The sequence below is a fragment of the Eulemur rufifrons genome, chromosome 24 (assembly GCF_041146395.1).
Source record: "Eulemur rufifrons isolate Redbay chromosome 24, OSU_ERuf_1, whole genome shotgun sequence".
In the NCBI taxonomy this organism is placed as follows: Eukaryota; Metazoa; Chordata; class Mammalia; order Primates; family Lemuridae; genus Eulemur; species Eulemur rufifrons.
In genome coordinates this window covers 20780256-20801194 of record NC_091006.1, presented here as the reverse complement: position 1 = coordinate 20801194, position 20939 = coordinate 20780256, and the positions used below count along the sequence as shown (strand labels likewise).

The 20939-nt window shown below is 42.9% G+C and overlaps 1 protein-coding gene across 1 annotated transcript in view; it reads left to right on the top strand.

The window, feature by feature from the left end:
* The window catches only part of PARM1 (prostate androgen-regulated mucin-like protein 1), a 72314-nt gene that overhangs the window by 32070 nt on the left and 19305 nt on the right, over window positions 1–20939 (top strand). Inside the window, exon 2 of the mRNA XM_069457973.1 lies at window positions 11639–12385. Within this exon, the coding sequence (XP_069314074.1) occupies window positions 11639–12385 (747 nt within the window). The remainder of the gene's footprint in view (window positions 1–11638; window positions 12386–20939) is intronic.

Genomic DNA, 20939 nt, shown 5'->3' with positions numbered 1-20939 from the left:
GTCAAACCCAGCCCTGTTTTTGTTCAGCCTGTGAATTAAAAATGGTTTTTATATTTTTGAAAGGCTGTTAAGAAAAAAAATACACAAAGAGTACACGATAGAGAATATATGTGACCTTAAAAGCTTAAAATATTTACTATTTGGTCCTTTATAAAAAAAAAATTGCCAATCCCTGTCACAGAGAATGGCAAGGAGTGACAGGACTCCAGAAAAGATCCAAGTGACATGGATAAGCAAGCAGGAAAGCTGGCTTGCCACAACTCCATAGATTCCGTAAGTAGCCAATGGGATTCAATGGATCAGAGCAAGACAGCTTTTATTTACAGCACAGAAAACAGCAGGAGCATCACATTCAGTGGCTGGTTCCTCTGCCACTAAATCCCACAGGACACGGAGGGCCCAGGTAGTGGCTCTGCAGGCAGTCGTGGGCAGCTGAGGAATCTGGGGCTGAGGGCTGAGCACCCTTTATAGCAAGTGGTGAACAAGCTGGGCTCCTTCCCCTGGGGCGTTAGTGGTCATATGGGAGTCCCTCTGTGTCCCCACGACCTACTTGATTGGCTTTGGGACTACAGAAATAGCTCAGCGTCACAGGACAGTTAGGTCTTGCAGTTTGGCACACTCAGCAGGATGGGTACTGATGCTTGGGCCCATGACGGACTGCCTGTCTCAACAATGGGCTGTCCATTTTATCCTCGCTGAAATCCTGTGAAGGTGACACTACTGTATTCCCATTTTATAATTGAAGAAACCGAGGCTTAGAGAAAGGAAAGTAGCAAAGTAACTTGCTTAATGTCAAAAGCAACTTGCCCAAGATTGCATAGCTACTGGATGGTGAGCAGTGACTTGACCCTGATCTGTCTGAAGACAGAGCTCGATACACAGCTGCCTCATTTCATTCAGCAGGAAGCCAAGAACCACGTGGACTAGACTTAAATCACGGACCTAAGAAAATAATTCATTGTTTTGCTTTCTTCTTTTAATAACAATAATGCTGAGAGATGGCATTTGACAATGCATCTCTCTTGACAATAATCCATTTTTAAGATTTATAGATGTTTAAATGCTAGCAAAAGCTTCCCAAAACACTTTCCTGGTTTAAAAAAAAAAAAATGGATTTGGCTAGATTTTACCTTTCCCAGTTGTTCAGAAAAGTTTTCTTTGCAGTATGAAAGGCAAAACACAGATTTAATTATCTTTCTCTAGCTAATGTTTGAACTGCCTGATTATACTGAAAGCATTAACTTCAGATATTACAAATAGCAGCTCACAATAAACTCTTTCCTGGTGATTTAACAAGCCCCATCCATTAAATGAAGTCCTAGACATTTTCCTCCAAACCTTTTGCATTATTCTCTCTACATTTCCACAAACAAGTAACTGATTTGTATGGACAGTATAGAAGCAGGTGCAGAGACGTGCTGTGCATGTGTGTCTATGTGTGGAAAACTAACTCGAGCAGCAGAGGAGGTTGCTGGAAACAGGAATGTGAGTATATACACGTGAAGCTCAATGGCAATGCTAGGCCTAACACAAGGGGGTGGACATGAAGGGGACAGGGCTGTTGTACAGGACTTTGGGGTTGCAGGTAACTGAAACCTCTGACACTATTTAAGCAAAGGAGGAAGAATTTAATGAAACACATTGGTTTCCCTCATAATATCCATGGATGGAAAGGTCAGGCAAGTCTCAGGCAAGACCAGGAAATTGCTCGCTAAGGAAGCCAGCCAGCTCTGTTCTCTGGGATCACGAGATCCCTCGTGCCTACTCTGTGGGTCCAGGGCAGTAGTATGATGTCGTCATTAACAAGCTGGACTCAGGAGTCAGACTGCTCCCTTCACATCTCTGCTGTGCCACTTCCCTTAATCTCTCTTTGCCTCAGTTTTCTTGCTGTAAGCACTTGAGTTTAATTGAGTTCTGTGAGAATTAAATGAGATAGGACCTAACAGATACTAAATGCTCAATAGTATTTGTGCTTCTCTTTCATATTTGCTTCATTCTTTTCCATCTGCAAGTTGGCTTCCACTTCTTTATGCACATGGAAGATGTCTTCCCAAGTCAAGCACTAATCCTGACAGGCTGCCTAGTGTCTCAGTCCCAAATACAAGTTCCTAGATAAAGGAATCTGATTGGTCCAGCTGGGTAAGGTGTCTACTCCTAGTCCAATCAGCTGTGGTCGGAGGAAGGATCACAGTGTTCAGGTGTGACCACAGGGGCCCCTTCCTTTGTTAGTTGGGAGCATGAGAACAGACATAGCATTTTCATGATATATTTGAGTTCATTATAGGTACTAACATAAATGAAAGATATTGAATATATTACTGTTTATCTGTAAGTAGCAGTTATATTAAGGAAAGATCTGGGATCATTTGAGAATGAGGCTGGGGATTCAGACTTGCTAATTCCTGCAGATTTTACCACTTTTAGGGAATTTTGCTTTCCTCCCTGTGTTTGGTAGTTTTTCGCCTAGACTAACAGTTGTTTTATTACAGTGAAACAAATCAAAATTATTACCAGACCTACTCCTTTCTAGGCTGTGTGTACAACTCTACGTAGGTAGGAGAAGTAAATTTCTCTGCCTCTTTCAGAAAGTTTGCTTGTAGTTTTTATATTGTGCTGTTGCTTGCTTAGACAGTGGGTTTCAGAGAGAGTAGCCAAAGCTGAAGTGCTTTTGAGTCAATTACACAGCAAATAGAAATGCTACTTCTGGTCTTTCAAAGACATCATTATTTCATAAGGATTTTGTAAAAGGTAGATTTTTCTGGCTGAAGACTTGTGAATGCAATCACAGCCCCATGGCTGTACCAAGCCAAAGTGCTTGTGCTTCAGTCTGCAGAGACCTAACAGTTACCAAGTGCTTTTAAGGTGAGATGTGAATCTGTCATGTCAAAAGCAGCCTCTGAGCTAGAGAGAAGGTATATCAGTAATCTGGCTGTCAGATAGTCCCTGCTAAAGGACATGTGAGCATCTGTCCTGTGTCCCAAAGAATGACCCACCCATTTTCACTGTGTAGCTATATGAGGAATTTGTATGTTTGCTGGGCAGGAAAGCTTCCTTTACTCTGTGGCTCCCTTAGAAGGGTGTGTGCACGTGCATGCATGCCTGTGTAGGATGATATTTCACCCCGCTGCAAACAAAGTACTTCCCTTAGTAGATTCCATGTCTATAGGAATAGAATCCTCCTTCAAAAAGAACCATAGGGATTACTGGAATAGCCAGACATATCTAAGCCCAAAGCCCAGCTTTGCCTCCTGCGAGCTGTGTGATTTTGGATTAGAACTTGGATAAGGGGGAGGGTGATGACAGAAATAAGGGAAGCCCAAGGAGCTGGTTTGATGAGGAAAGATAAGTCAGATGTTAGACCTACTGACGTTGAGTGTAAAGCCCAAAAGGCGTTAGGACATACAGGACTAGAATGTAAGAGAAAATCCAAGGCTGCATAGAAGATCTGGGACTCACCTTTGTAATAAAGTCACGTGGGAGAGCTTACTCTGCCTCGAATTAAGCATGTGTATATTCGGGGTGTCACTGTATAATCCCAACATTGCCAGAGGGAACATAGGAATATATTAAAGAAGTGGTTTATCAAGTTTAAAATGGGTAGGGGTATTTCTTGAATATTTTCTGCTAAACAGTGACACTTCTATAAATTTGTTCTAAGCAAGTATACCGAAAGCAATATTATTCTTTGAGTTGCATTACCAACAGAGCCAATTTTTGTACAGCTTCTGCAATTCGCCCCAGTAAGCTCATGTTGCCAGATTCTGTCCTTCCAGATTGATGTGTTTAATAGCATATGTCAGCGATGGCTGCAGAGTAGCATTTTAATAGTTCCCGAGGATTTTCATCAGAATATGCTGTATTCCAATAACAGTGCCAGGGACACCTCCCCAGTTGGCGTTGCAGACACTTTCTTTAGTAGAGTGGCTGTGCTGCAGGCATTGGAGAGCTACTGAGGGGAGCAGCAGTTGGAGGCTTGTTAACAAATGAAACACTGAAGATGATGTTTGTGTGGCTGTGTGTATCCAGGCAGTGATTTATGTTATTTTCAGCAGAGATGCAAACTCTGTGAGTAAGGAGAACACGCTGCTTCTTTCTGAAGTAGTCAATGTGTTAGGTAACAAAAGCATAAGAGAGTCCAGATTTTTTAGGCAAATTAAAAATCTAAAAGCTTCTTACACAAGAGACAAATTGGGAAGGTAATTAATCACATTAAATGAGGATTTGCCATGAAGTTTCTTCAAACAGCCAGTTCCCCTTGTCTTTTAAAGTGTTTGATTAAAATTCATTACCCTACAACATCTCTTACAGAAAGCATGGTTCTCCATATTGATTTCAACTCATTTAGTTCATTATGAGGAACATTTTTGCAGAAAGATTCAATCCTACAAAATTAATAGGTTACCATAATGACACCAAAACTGGAAATAATATTTGTCCCACCTTAGCGTTATGCTGTCTGTATCTCTGTGTGAGCTAGAAGCATGCGTGTGTTGCTGTGACCTCCCAGTGACTGAGTTCCCATTCCCCAGCCCTCCTTCTTTGTTCAGGGAAAGGATGGATGCAAGGTCCCTACTCCCCTAGGATTGCCCGCCAGTCTTTGACAATATAACGGGACTTGGAAAACGTTCCATGAGAAAGTAAAACACACAGTCCTCTCCTGGGGTCTCCGGTGATGAGTGGGGTCCTGCCGTGCAGAGTGGTTCCATCAACATCCTCCACCCAATCCCAGTTTTGAAAGCGGCCCCTCTCAGCAAAGATGCCAAGTACCACACTGAGTGTCCCTGACGGGAAGAGGGTTAGTAATCAGAGGAACTGGGTCTCAAAGAGGAGAAGCAGTTTATCCAAAGAACTATGACCTGGAGACCCACAAAGCCAGATAGAGACCTCAGAGCTTCAAGTTCAGCCTCAGCACTTCCAGCCTCGAACATGCAAGTGAGCAACAAACTTCATTTCCATTTAGATGTCTACAGAGGGCAGTGATCTTCAGATTCTAGGAACTACATCCTGACTCTGTAAGTTTTAAAACCTGCAGTTTAGAAGACGGTTTAAGAGGCAGAAAGAGAGGTGAAGGGCAGAAATCATAATTAATGAAAACCTTACATTGGTGCGTTACATATTTGTTTACCAGTCCCTTCCTTCCAGCATACTTAACAAAACAGATCGGTATAGAGAAAAGGTAGTAGAAGAGGAAACATGACTGTTCCAACATCAGAGGATTTTATTCAGAGAGGTCAGGTGTAGGAGACATCAAGTATTAACACATATGAGAGAAAAATAGAGCCGAATTGCAGCAGTCAATGAAAAAGCTTCATTAAATATAAATGAATGTATCTCTCTTCCAATGTGCCTTCCTCCACATCATTCAGATACCTGGGTGCCCTGGTCACAGCAGGCTTCCATACATACTGGCTGAACTGGACCTACACAAACAAAAGTCTCATGGAATATTTAAAAAGTAACCTCAGTGATACATACAATTTAAAAATAATAGCAGAATGCCATTCCAGTGAGTGCGCTCTGGCCTCTGCCTCACAGCACTGATTAAGGTAGGCCAGCTTGTCTGAAAATAACAAGGTAAGCCTCCCTGATTGTGCAATTTCCTCTGCTGCTTTCGCCTGCTGGAGCCACTCAGCCTGATACATGTCATATCAAAACTGCCCCAGAAGTTTCTGAATTTTTTTAATAAGGTGGAAAAATACAAATCACATTTAGCTAGGTTTTTGTCTTTTTCTTTTTCCCTTTCTGATGTGTTCTGTGGGTGTGCGAAGCAGCTTGGCTTTCATGGGCATCAGCCCAGAGAGTACCTCTGGGACGCCAACAGACCCAGTTCCTCTTGCTTTGTTGAAGGATGTGGGAAGTGCTCCGTCCCTGAGGCTCACAGCTGATGCCAGGAGGAGTCACTGTCTCCCTCTGAGTGCCCGAAAAGTACCTTTTGAGAATCATTAGCAGATTAAAGGAGGTGAGGGCTTTTGGGCCCAGGTTCCAACTCGACATAGGTCAACAAAATAATATTTTTCGAGTTCTTACTCTGCGTCAGGCATTGTGATAAGCTCTTACAAGGAGGAATTTCAGATTACGTTGGTGATGGTGCCCGTAGACCTCACATGGAGGACAAGCGGAAGAGATTCCCTTCCCTGTGGCATCTCGTGACCATGGTGTGTCGCTGCCCAGGCAGGGCTCGCCATATCTGGCAATGTCACTGTGTTCTGAAACAATGCTCTTTACCTCTGAGAAGTTAATGGATTCAATTTCTTCATCCTAGTTTCTCAAGGAAATATTAAAACTTGATTCTTTTCTCCAAAGGAAAGTGGTTCTCCCTTGTGTGGGAGGGCGTATAGGGGACTACATTCTTTTAAACTTATCCAGCTGCCCAGTCTCTTGTAGACTCCCCTGGCCTGCTCTGTAATGGTGATTGCTAAAGTCCAGCCAACTTTTTTGAGGCTGGGCACAGTGGGTCGGTGGCGATCAGAGGGTGGGAGTTCTGGTGTGACTCTGTCCCTACCCAGTTCTATCCAGCCAGACGCTGTCCACTTCTTCCTCTCAGACATGTGCAGTCAATTGCATCACTTCTCCTCCCTGTGCCTGTCCCCTGATTTATAAAATGAAGAGTTGTACTCACTCATCACTTAGGCCCTCTCTAGCTCTAGAATTTCCTTGAAATCCCAGGAAAGTATACACCTGTTTGACTTATTCGGTTTGGTATTCCTTTGAAAACACAAGTCTACCTATTAGAAAGCAGAAACCATATTTTCTCAAACGATCTCAGTGATTCTGAATGTTGAAGTCCTAGCACTCAATGGGATGGTATTTGGGGATGGGCCTTAGGATGTATTAATAATTAGGATTAGATGAGGTCATGAGGGTGGGGCCCTCATGCTGGGATTTGTGCCCTTACAAGAAGAAACAATAGAGAGCTCACTCTCTATCTTCACTCGCATGCCATCTGAGGCAAGGCCACTTGAGGACACAGCTAGAAGGTGACCTTCTGCAAGCCAGGAAGAGGGCCCTCACCAGAAACTAAATCAGCCACCACCTTGATCTTGGATTTTCCGGCCTCGGAAACTATGAGAAATAAGTTTCTGTTGTTTAAGCCACCAAGTCTATGGCATTTAGTTATGACAGTCCAAGTAGACTAACACAGCAAGCATTCTCTAGGAGAGTCAGGACACCTCAGCCTTGGCTATCTTTGTGCTAAAAAAAGACTCACCATGAGTGAAGGCAGTCTGGAATGTACCATCAAATAGGGCAAAGCAGAGATTTTAATGCCTTGCTGAAGTGAAGATAAGCAATGTTGTCACACAATTTCATGCATTGTTAGTTTGTTAGGAGTAGAAATTGCTTGAACTAGACTGTAAAGTTCTTTAAATAAGTACTCAGTAGATAGCGATGGGAAATGAATGACCACCTCCAGTCCTCTTTGGAAGCAGGTATGATAGGAATTATAAAAGTGTATTAGTAAAAATTAAACAAGAAAATGGATGTCTTCAGCAACAAAACCAATTCCTGGAGCATGTCATTTTCAGCACTGTAATGATTTCCGTGGTACAGCTTTTAGCTCCCCTGGAAATGAAAATTCAGGTGTCACCCTGAACATCATGTATCTTAAGTGGCATCTTGTGCATTCTTATTCTTTTCAGAACCAACTCAAATGTCATCTCTTCTCTGACTTTTGTAAATGACATTTGTGCATTTTTACAGTCCATGGTCCCCATAAAAAATTTATTAATCTTTCCTCAGGGCTCCCATTAAAACTTGGTTTTACTTTCATCCAGCACTTATCTCATCATATAACAGGAAGTTGGGTATCCTTTCTGTCTTACTAGATAGTTAACTTTCTGAGGGCAAAGCTATTGATGTAGAAGCTACTCAGTAAATGCGTGAATGAGTTGGTGCTCCTTTGTATATGACTTATTCCTTATTTATCTCAGGTTCCAAAGACTCTTTGATTTGATTATCAGACCAAGGCATTTTATGCCTCCATCTGCCTATCTATTATATGATGCTATGAGCAATAATTAAACATTGTCATTTTTTGCCCTTAGAATCTTTAAACAGACCCAATGCAGTGGCGCACACCTATAGTCCCAGCTCCTTGGGAGGCTGAGGTGGGAGGATCATTTGAGGCCAAGAGTTTGAATCCCGCCTGGGTAACATAGCAAGACCCCACCTCTAAAAAAAAAAGATAATCTTCAATCAGACATGGGAGCTGCCAGAATGCAAAACCAGTAAGCTCCAAAGGTCACCTATGAAGATCCAGTATTTTAATAATATTTGTACCAACTTTTGTTTTGCCCATATTTCAAAGATTTCTTGATCTGTGTTTATCCCGAAACTATTGATAGTTCACCGCTGCCAAAAGACCATGAGTATGGAATATTATGTGGCCTAAGTGGGGAGGTCTGTCCTCCTGTTTAGTAGGAAAGTAACTCTCCTGTAGTTTATTGTCTTGGCCAACCCCTTTTAAATAAAATAAAACCAATTATTGTGATGCTAATCCAAATGTTAAATTCAGGCTAAACTCTATAGCACAACTTCGCATCAGCTCCTGAATCTGTTGTGTGGCAGCATGGTGAGGTAACCCAAATGCCTCCTTTTGATCTTTTCTCCCTTCCTCTGTACTGGCAGCTGGCCCATGTTCTATTTCTTCTGACTTTTGATGATGGTTGGCTTTTACCTATATGCCACCTCCAAGGAAATCTCCTCACAGTAGGCTGGGTTAAAAAGTTGAAGACCTAACAAGACATCAGCCATAGGCATATGTTGTGTTGGAATGACAAAGAGTAAAGGTGATCTATAAGTGAGGATTTTGCCCTCAAGTAACACCAGGTAGGCAGCTCTACCTGAGGAAGCCATGATGGATAGGGCAATGACTAAGTGATATGTAGAAGCAAGTGGAGAAATGTTGAGAGTATTCATGAATAAAGTTCTTAGGTTAATGCATTTTTCCACTCTTTCTTCCTTCCTCCTCCAAGTACTTATTGAGCACTTACTATGACCTAGCTCTGTCCTGGGCTCAGAGAAAACAGCAATGAAAAAAGACCAGGTCACTGTGCCCTCTTTGTGCTTCCATTCTGGTAAAAGATAACAAATAAATGAATAAATAAATGTGGAATTTTAGGAAGATGCTACTAGTATCAGAAAAAACAAAAATGAGCAAAGGGGATGGCATTTCCTAAAAAATGTAAACATAGAATTACCATATGATTAATTCCACTTCTGGGAATATGCCCCAAAAAAGTGAAAGCAAGGACTCAAACACGTATGTGTGCACCCATGTTCATAGCAGCATTATTCACGATAGCCAAAAGGTGGAAACAATCCAAGCGTCCATGGATGGGTAAATGAATAAACAAAATGTGATATATACATACAATGGAATATTATCGAGCCTTAAAAAGAAAGGAAATTCTTTTTTTTTTTTTTTTTTTTTTTGAGACAGAGTCTCACTCTGTTGCCCAGGCTAGAATGAGTGCCGTGGCGTCAGCCTAGCTCACAGCAACCTCAAACTCCTGAGCTCAAGGGATCCTCCTGTCTCAGCCTCCCGAGTAGCTGGGACTACAGGGATGCACCACCATGCCCGGCTAATTTTTTTTTTTCTATATATATTTTTAGCTGTCCATATAATTTCTTTCTATTTTTAGTAGAGATGGGGTCTCACTCTTGCTCAGGCTGGTCTCGAACTCCTGAGCTCAAACGATCCGCCCACCTCGGCCTCCCAGAGTGCTAGGATTACAGGCGTGAGCCACCACGCCCGGCCAAGAAAGGAAATTCTGACACATGCTATCACATAAATGAAACTTGTAAACATTGTGTTAAGTGAAATAAGCCTGTCCTAAAGGGACAGATACTGTCCGATTCTGCTTATATGAGATACCTAGAACAGTCAAATTCATAAAGACAATAGGATGTAGAATGGTGGTTTCCAGGGGCCGGGGACAGGGGGGAATGGAACGTTATTGTTTAATGGGCACAGATTTTGAGTTTGGGAAGATGAACATATTCTAGAGATGGATAATGATGATGGTTGCACAGCAACACGAATATAATTAATGCCACTGAACTACACACTTAAAAATGGCTAAAATGGTAAGTGTTATGTATATTTTACCACAATAAAAATTTTTTAGAATTTTTTTTTTTAAATATCCAAGGGGCTGGAGTCACAAGGATTTTAGTCAGGATTGTCTGGGAAGACTCCTCTGAGGAGGGGGTGATATTTGAGTAGAGGCCAATCAGAATGATGAGGAGAATGGGATGACAGAGAGAAGCAATTTTGGGTTTTGTTCTAAGTGCAATAGAACACCTTTGGAGGGTTTTGATCAGCAGAAGAACACGATCTGACTTACCACTGTAGATCAGAAGGCAGACTGGAAGGGAGGAAACCTGGGAGCCAGAAGCCCAACTAGGACTATTGCAGTGGTCTAGGCTAGTGACTGTAGTGGCTCAGGTGACGTTGAGATAATGGGGGAGGTGGTGGAAAGTGGTTGGATTGGGATCATATTTTCAAGGTAGAGTCATCATGACTCGCTAAGGATTTGATGTGGGGTGTGAGGGAAAGAGAGGCATGAAGGGTGATGTGTCGGTTCTTAACTGAGCAGCTTAGCAAATATGGGTCCCCCCTACTGAAATGGAAAAGCTGCTGGGGGCTAGGGTGAAAGCTAGTTGGGGGATGATAAAAGAGGTGTGGGGGGAAGTCAAGAGATGTATTACCTGGAAAGTGAAATCCTAAGCCCAAGCAGAGTACTAGCTCATAGTAACCGTTTATCAAATAATGACGAATCAGTGAATGAATGAAACCGAATGGGTAAATGGAGGAAGCGAGGAACAAAGAAAGGAAACGAGCTCTAAATCTTACAAAACATGAAGGAGAACATTTGGCAAAATGATATGATGACAAGGACCTCAGGCTAGAATTTGGGACAGCTGGTTTCCAGTCTCAGAAAATATTTCCAGACCTCAGATTACTCCTTCCAGCTTTTATCCTGGGACCTCCCCGTTTTCCTTCCTCAGAAGAAAATGTGCTCACATATTTCTCCATCCCAGCGGGCAGGCCCATAGCCCTTGCATCCCTGGGCTTAAGTTTAGAACAGATAGCACCGAAAGCAGGGAGTAGCCAATCAGGGAGCTCCTCTGGCAGGGAGCAGCCAATCAGTGAGCCCCTCAGTTGTGGGCGGAGCAGGACTCAAGCCTGGCTTCCAGGCACCACGCTCATCTCCAACCCCCTTCTCTGTCCCCACACGTGGCCTCGCATCCTGCGGCGTTGTGGCGCTGGCCCCTGAATCCAGACAAATTCCCATAAATCAGTTCCCCTGAGGGCCCCATTCCCTAAGGACACGGTTTTAAGCAAGCAGGGGACAAGATTAGTTCCTACCATGCACTGGCTGGTCTTGAGCTAACAGACCTACTGATTTCTCTGACCCAGCCTTCGGGCTGGTTCCTTCTGAGACTCGCAGGACGAGAGCAATTAGTGGGAAGAAAAAAATTTAAAAGTTGCCTTCACCACTGGGGAGGACACAGTGCAAAATGAGAAATACCTGTGAAAATATTGTGAAACAGCCACAGGGCAACAGTCTCGCCTCCGTTTCGCGTGTCATGAAGCTTTCACATAGTAACCGTGTTTGCACTGGCTCTTCCACAGGGTGGACGGTGCAGAGCGCGCCCACGTCGGCCCCCTCGCCTGTGTCTCTTCCGGCGACGATCGCTCCGCCGCCCACCATCGGGACCAGCTCTCCACCGACCACCGCCACGGTCGCGGCCACCCCGGCCTGCGGCTCTCACGGCACCGGGGCGCCCTCAGCTGCGGCCCCGACCCCGACGTCTCCGCTTCCCGACCACACTTCTGTCGAGCCCAGAGGAGAGGCCACCGGCACGGCGTCCGGCTGCGAAGGCACAGACGCAGCCTCCTCTCCTCCCGGCTTCCTGTCAACAAGCGGTGGAGTCCACCTAACAGTGACACCCGGGGAAGGCGGCTCGGGCACTCGCGAGGCAAGCGTGCCGCCCACGGCGTCGCCGTCCCCGTCCCCGTCCCCGTCCCCGTCCCCATCCGAGCCTCCCGCGCTCACCTCCCCTGAAGCTCCAGCCTCATCACTCGCGTCCCTGTCGCCCTCACCACCTGACGCTTCTTCTGCCTCGGTCACCACCAACCACAGCTCCACCGCGGCCGGCGCGCAGCCCACGGAAGCTTCAACCGCACCGGAGTCCCCGACAGAGGAGCCCAGCTCTGGCCACAGCCCCACTGCCCATACCCCGGTGGAGCCAGTGCCCGAGGAGAAAACGCCCCCAACAACCGTGTCAAGCAAGGTGATGTGTGAGCTGGTCGACACGAAGACCACCACCATCTTCCCCAGGGTGATCATGCAGGAAGTGGAACACGCCCTAAGTTCAGGTGAGTTCACACCACTAAGGTTCTTGACTACGCTGAGATGTCAAAAATGCAGCTACCCAAACACAATGGAATAGGTTTTAATTTTGGAGTTGTAACACCTAAGCTGAATTATAATTCACAAGAATTTCCACAAGAGTGCAAAGTTCATTTTTAGTCTCCTAATAATTTCCATATGATATCTTATTCATTGTGGCCCACTGCACCTCTGTGATTTGTCTTCACATGATGTTGCAGGGAATGTAAGCAAGTCAAACGATATAGCAAAGGGATTAACACAACAGAGTGGCTTTGGGTCAAGCTTTCTCGTTTTTAATTCTGGCTCCTGACTTTGGGAAAGTCACTTCATCTTTCCGTGCCCTTATTTTTCCTCATCTGTAAAGTGGGGATGAAATATGTTCTGCTACATAGAGTTCTTGTAGAGATTAAATGAGATGACATATAAAGCTCTTAGAACCATTCCTGGCCCGGAGAAAATGCTCAGGTTGAGTCAGTTGCTATTATTATTCTGATCAATGTTTTAAAGTAGTGTTTACTTCCTGGAAACCAGTCAAAGTAGGGTGAGGTGGAGAGAACTTGCTTATTCTTTATGGTCACTGATATATAATATTTCATGGGAAAGAAAAATTTTACAGGATGTCACATTTGTTTATATTCTCCCAGCAATCCTGTGAAGTTAGTATTATTTTTATCTTCATTCTGCAATCTTAGAAATTATGGTGGAGAGAAATCGACAATCTTTTCTAAGGCCACATGCATTTGACCTTGATGTGAAAACTGTAAACTTTAGGGTATTGGGCAGGAAAAGGCTTTCATGGGGAGCATTTGGCCACTTGGTAGAGAAATAGGGAGGTTAGAACAGCTAGAAGGTGAAGGGGCAAGTGGACCTGCAGCCCTTTCCCTGGGTGTCCTGTGAGAGGTGTGGACTGAGAAGGGAATATTCCAGACAGAACTATGCATGGGCGACTGGGGTCAAATGAATAGCTGTCACTGAGGAGAGAGTCACATCTTTTAACAAAAAATTGATAAACAACCACTATGGATGGAAACTATTCTAGACAGTGAGGTGGGAAGAGATGGAATTAAAGTTAGCAAAGACATGATTCCTCATGGAAGAGCTCATAATATCATAAGTCAGGGGTAGGGAAACTTTTCATGTTGGAAGGTTGCATTAATTTAGCTATAATCAAATAAGGCCACATTCAACAAACTTCAATTAGATATACTTAAAAATATACACGATTTTGTAAAAATCTAACTACTATGTACTTAATAATTTAAAAAATGAAAACTATTTGTTAATTTTAAAGTTGACTAACCTTCTAAAGACTCTGTTTTGTCTGCTTTTTGTTGGAAAGTATTTGCATATTTGGTTGCAGCATGGAGGTCCCCAGTTGATCCTCTAGATGGGTATCAGTCATTTGTGACCCTAAGGGCATCTTGACTTGGGTTAGATAGGGGGTTGTAGATTCACAGCAATAGTGGCTGAAAAGCAAGAAAGCATTTTTCAGGCATGTTGCCAAAGGCATGAGTATTCTACTGCATTTTGCCATATTTCAATTGGATGTTTCTTAGCATCAAACAATGATTTTAAAATGTCATCTACTGAAAGCTTAATAAATTCCATCTGTAGTTCTTTAGGTTCCTTGGTGATACCAACTAGGTGAGGCTGAAATGCTAATTTGAGTGTGGTATCATGATTCTCAAAGTCAGTGAACATTTCATTGTATTCTCCAGTTAATAAGTCTATAACAGCTGTGTATTCTTCAAATGAGTCGTATATATCATCCTGCTCATCAATGGCCTTTGCTAACTGGGGAAAACGTTCATCCAAAATTTCCTTTTGAAGAAGTAGTGTTTTGAAAAAAGATAGCTTTTTTCAAAATGCATGAATTTTTTTGCCATGTATCATATATAGACTTAGTTTTACCATGCGAAGAAATATTCAAGTGGTTTTTATTTGACATATCACACAGAAATGCTGCATTCCTATAGAAATCTTATTTCAATAATTCACATTGATGATTCTGTTATTCTTAAAATTTAACTATCTGTTCTTGCAGAAAAAAAAAAAATTGACTAACACCAGTCCCTGTGATAGCCAACGCACTTTAGAATGATAGGGCAAATCCACACTGAATACCTCATCGTTCAACTTTAGCATGTTATGAAAGAAACTGATAATGCTGTGTTGCATTTGCCTGAATATAGTTAACGTTACTTATAACTTGTTGCAAAGCATCACTTAAAATAGCTTAAGCACAGAGATTTTGCTGATGCAAGATACAATGAAAAGAAATGAGAGCATCTGGGTCTGTTAAACACTTTTTTAAAATCTGTGCAATAAATCCTTCCTGGTTTCCTGCCATGGAAGGTGCACCATCTATACATACACTCACTAAATTTACCAAATTCAGTCCAACTTCACAACATTTATTTTGAAAGTCCTTGAAGATATCTATTCCCCATGTTCTGTTCACAAGAGTGCCCAAACCGAGTAACTCCTCATAGCAAAGAAAATCTTTTGTTATGACCCAAATGAAGTATAAAACCTGTACCGACTCAGTAGTAGTAGTAGATTCATCCAAAGTGATTGAATAATATATATCAATATTTTACTTTTGAAGTATTGCATGAAGTTGTTCTGTTAAGTTAAAGGTTAATTCATGCTGCTGATCAGTTATGAACCTCCTCGAAAGAGGCAATTGTTTGTGTAATACTGTGAAATGTTATCAGGATCTAAGCATCCTATAACTTTGACAATGTATTCTTTCACAATTTCTACGTCACTGACTGGCTTCCCTTTTTTCCCCGGAGTATATAAGCTACTTTATAAGTTGCTTCAGTAGCACTATTTCCAGGTCTTATTGCTGCTTGAAAGAATTGTCTTTGCTTTTGCTTTTCATCTTTTAATTTCTGCAAAACAACCTTTCTTGCCTCTCCCTCTAATTTAAAATATTTGTGGTCCTTATGAGTGTTGTAATGCTAATGAGCATTGATTTTCTTTAATGTTGACATTGCAGTATCACAAAGCAAGCAAATCATCTTATCTTTAGCAGAAACAAGATAATATTGCAATTCTCAATTCTTATTTTAAAAAAAAATCGGTTTTCTTCCTTCAGTGTTCTCTTGGTCTTCTTTGACATCATGAGCTGTTAAGCAGACAAAATTAAAAAATACTGTCGCACTATGCAACTATTCACAAATTCCACTTCAAACAGAAACAGTACAGCATTGTCAAACGCTGATAACAGACTGGCACATTCGACCCCCATAAACCCTCACCAATCAGCCTCATGCAATAGTGGCACCAGTCAGGCAAGGGAAGTTAGAACTAAATCATGAACATAGCAGCCGTTAATTTAGCCTTTATGGCTTAGTAATGTTCTAATTGTGCCGGTCAATCTGGAAGGATTATTTCATTGAAATTTATTTTCTTTTTTTGGTATTTTAGATACATTCATTTTTAAAATAAAATATAAATATAAAAGGCAAACAAAACTTTATTAATAAAAATAAAATAATTTGTTTTGTAGAATTTGGATTCAGTCAAAAGGCCACACTTAAGGACCTAGAAGGCCACAGGTTCCCCACGCCTGTTACAGAGTGGGTGTCAACTTAGATATGTTGTCTCAAGGACTATCTCTAACAAAGGGGCCATCGAAGTACAGGCTCCCAGGCCCCATCTCTTGTCTCTTTCTTAGTCCAGGCCCTCACCACCGCCTGTGTGCTCTACCTCTTCAGTTTTCTAACTGGTCTCCCTCTCTTCACACTCTGTCCCCTCCAGGACACCCCAGACATGGTAGATTAATACTTCTGAGCACAAAGTCCGAGCTTGGCATACATGACTCTCCATAAGCTGACACATCTACTACTTTCTACAAGTTTCATGGGCTAGATTATCCAAGATAGTTCCATTGCAATATTTTATCTTGTTTTTTAGACCACTTGTCTTGATTTCCTCAACTCTAAGCCAGCAGGGTCAAGAGACACAAAATTAGTGGCAGATTTGGGTGGTGAGCCTTTGTAGTTCTCGGGAATATTGAACACGGGAGGAACTCAGAGTAAATGACTGAATGTTCAGATGACTGGGGAAGAGGGAGATGTGGCAGATTAGAGGGAGGTCACTAAGCACGGACCAGTGGACACTTCATAGACCAAAGAGGATTTATCCTTATGATCTACTAAATCAAAAAATATTTAGTGTGCATCTACCATGACCCTCTTCGTAATGCAAAGAAATGTAAGACCTGTCCTTTGAGATTTTATAGTTCAAGTAGAGAGAAAGAACACAAGCACAAGTAACTGTAAATACCACTCCTTAGTGTCTACAATGGGAATAAACCCAGGTGGGTGGAAGAATCTTGGAGATTATGTGACACAATCTGCTCATTTCAAAGGTGAAAAAATGACATCCCAGAAGTTTGAAGTGCCTTGCCCAAGGTAACACGGCTCAGGGACAGAGCTGGGCCCACAGCCCAGATCCTTAAACCACAGTCAGGTCCCCTCTCAGCACCCGGCATTGCTGCATGGCTCCTTTCTCGGCTGGCAGACCAAGCAGCACACTGTGTGGTTGTGCTGCCATTTTGGGATGCTCTTGTTGAGCGATTCTTACGCTTTAGTAGTGGGAATAATAACACTATACTTTTGTATAGCAATTTGTCTTATTCTGTGTGGGTGCACATAGCATATTTCTATTAATCCAAGGACTCATCCACTCAACAAATATCTAAACATAGTCACCAATGAATAATTTGAAACAAGGTGAGTACTATGGGAGTTCCATTTGACTGGAGGGATTAAGGAAGGCCCCATGACGGAGGGAACTGGGAGCCGAGGTGCAGAAGTAAAGGGAGGTGGGGCCTAGAGAGAGATGAAGGGGATTTGGGCAAGGGAGTTTCAGGTGTTTGTGCACACAGGTAAGGAACCAGAAGCACAGTGGCTATGGCTGCCCACACCTGCATTCAGAATCCAACCAACAGCTGTCAGCACTGAGACCGCCCTTGTGGAGGAATCTGGTGCCTTCCACGTTGCCAAGTCTGGTGGGCACTTCATAGTCCTGGTTTGCCGGGCCTGCCAGCAGCTTTTGACCCATGTGGTCACTGCCTTCATCTCTAAAGTGCTGTCTCCACTTGATGCCCAGGGCACCTTCTCTCTCAGTTCTCTGCCCCAAGGGCCACCTGTCTCTGTGGCTTCACTCAGCCCCCTCATCTTCCTGCACAGCATGGGGCAAGCACCCTGGGCCACCCCTGCCCTCCCCCCTCCCCGGTCTCTCCACACTCTCTCCTGAGATGATCTTGTCTCGTCTCATGAATTTAAATGTCGTCCATATGATGACAACTCTGAGATGTAAAATTCTGTCCCTGTTTTGTTTCCCTGAACTAAAGACATGTATATCCAGCTGTCAGCCAACCCATAATCTCCACTTGGGTGGCTCATATGTAGGCATCTCACATATAATATGTCTGAGATGAATTATTGATTTCCTCAACTTTCAGCCTGCTCTCCCCTCGATCTTTTTCAGTCTTCCTTCAGTTCCTCAGGCCAAAACCCTGGGAGCAGTCCTAGGCTCCTCTCTTCCTCACTCTCTCCACCTGTGGTCCATCGGACCTGGGCTGATCTCCCCTGGCCTCTCCATCATCTTTCACATGTGTTCCTGTACTGTTCCTGTAACTGATCTCACTACTACATACTCACCACTGCTGCTGCTGCTGCTACACACAGGTGTACTACATACACCTTTGCCGGGCAGATCTTTGTAAAACTCAGAACAGTTCTTGCTGCTCCTCGGCTCTCACATCCCAATTGCTTCCCTGCTGAATCAGAGTAAAAGCCAAAGTCCGTGTGATGCCTGCAATGCTCAGCATGACCTGAACCCACACAACCTCTCTGCTCTCACCTCTTCCACTTTCACCCTCAAACACGCTGGCCATCTCGCTATTTCTCAAACATACCGAAGACACTCCTGCCTCAGGGCCTTTGCACTTACTGTTCCCCCTGCCTGAAACATCCTCCCTCCTTTAGTGGCTCACTCCTTTACATTAGTTTAGCTGTCACCTCCTCAGCAAGCTTTTGTTCATTCCCCTGTCTGAAATACTCACCCCCATCACTGTTGACACTTTTACTCTGCTTTATTTTTCTTTTTATCACTTAACTATTTTCTGAGATCACCTCTTTTATTAGATGAGTCAGTGTCTGTTTTCTGCCACTAAACTGTCAGCTCCATGGAAGCAAGTGCCTTGTTCACAAAGAGGAAGATGTAGGTGACATGCCCCACCCCTAGAACAGATGGTTCTGACATATGGCAGACCCTCAATAACATGTGTTGTATAAATGAGTCAATATTAGGGGAAGTATTAGATCTCTCTGAGCCTTGGGTCTTCTTGTATTATTAAATCAGAGCTCTTCAAGGATAGAAACTATAGTGTGTTTTTGACTCCCTGGACAAAATTGAATGGTGCTGCATACAGTTTGGTGCTCGGTAAATGCTTGAGGGATTAATGATGTTGCAAACCAAATTATACTCAAAACATCATTAGTTCTTGCATATGCAAGCTTTAAAATTATAGTCACTATGCCTGTTACAAAGTAGATATTCTCTTTGTCTATAAAATCCACTGGTCTTATGCCACTCTATACTTTCCATTACAAAGGGAAAAACACAGAACGGTGAAAATTGGTATAGTCCATGAACTTTAAGTTATTGGTTTGAACCCCAGAATTTATTCAGTATAAACCATGAAAATAAATACCCTTAAATACAGGGCACTAAGCAGGCACAGACATCTAGACATCTCTGTGTCTGTACCTGCAAGGGACTTTCAGCTATACAAGACACTTGTAACCCTTAGAATGAATAGGGTGAATGAACCCTAGAATAAATAGAATGAATGAACCCTCTAGAATAGAATAGATTAGCAAAATGAATCAACCAGTAGAAAAAAAATGAAAGAATAATTTTAAAGGTATACCTAGAAAAGCTGTAGGAGTAAAAAATGCATATTGTGTTAATGATCACCATATTTAAGTGACTTAGTAAAAATAGGTTAAAGGGAAAAATAATGACTTCATAAGAAACATAGGTATGAAAAGACTATGTAAAAGAATGATAAACATTTCCTGATCAGATTGTTTTAGAATGCCCAGAATGTATCAGAAAGCAGTAATCCTAAAAGTATGATATCTTAGGCTCAGTTTTACAAATATTGTCATTGTCCGTGATCAGGCCTGGTCCCCTTACAGTGAGTGCCACTACCATCTTTTCAGTTCTGTCTCTTCTGCTCCCTAGTTCCTCTCCAACACTGAGAACTGTTGATTTTGAATTCTTGGTAACCCTCCCAAATTCCTCTACTTCTCTTTGTCTCATTCTCAAGTCAAAGCTCCCATAATCCCACCACAGCAGCCCCCTAACTGCCCTCCACCTCCTCCCCTGCACCCATCGCCCCCGTCCTGCCTGTTCTGCACACAGTAGCCAGAGTGATTGACGATTAAACACAAATCTGATCAGGTCTCACATAACCTCACTACCACCAACATCCCAGGCCCTGGGGGCATCCCACTGCTCTCAGCAGGAAGTCCTCAAGCCTTCACTTTAGGTGGCCTCTACCTGCCACCATGGTGTCATCCCACACCCCTCCCTTCACTATCTGCACCACCCACACTCGCTGACTCCCAGTTCCACGAACCTGCTGACCTCCCCCTTGTCTTAGGGCCTTCACCCACTCGGACACTTCTACCTAGAACCTTCTCACAACACATCGCTACACCTGGGTAATTCCAGCTCATTCCTTGGGTCTTAGCTCAAACATCGCCTGTGCAGGATGTGTCTTATGGGGTCCAATGTCCAGCTCTGGCCTCCCAGTTACAAACTGTCACAACTCACTTGTACCCCTTCTTCACAGTGCATGACTATACACTTACCTGTGTGGCTCTTTGTTCATTGCCTTCACTGCTTTTCAAGGTACATGAGGGTGGGACCTTGTCTGTTTTGGCTCAACAATATAGTCCCAGCACTTAACAGTGTCTGCTCATTACATGTTCAATAAATCAATGAATGAATGACTTTTGGTTACTAATTATCAAGCTTTAGATGATAAGTCCACATATTGTCTTAGCCTCATAAATCCTGAGCTTTCAATTGGGAATGAAGAAAAATTGAACATCCTCTCTGCACCTGCAAAGACAGCCTCTCTGATACCTTGTAAACCAATGAACGGGCTTTCTGCTGCCCACCCGTTCCCACCACACCTCTCTTTTTCCACCGTTCCAACTCCCATCTTTGGCTTTCCCATGAACTTCAGGGCTGCCAAGGTGATTGATCATCATAAACTCTCACTCACATTTCTCTCTTTTGTGCCCAATTCTTTAAACTTAGGCTAAACCTCAAAGCTTGCTGCAGCCGGGTAAACTCCCATAAGAGACTCCAACTGTCTGATTTTATTTTAGGTAAAAATTATTCTGAATTCTTCTCTCTACTTCTCATTTTTTTCTCTTTTGGCTTACTTTTACTACTTGAATCTTAATCTGGTTTTGAAATATTTCTAAAATATCTTTTGAA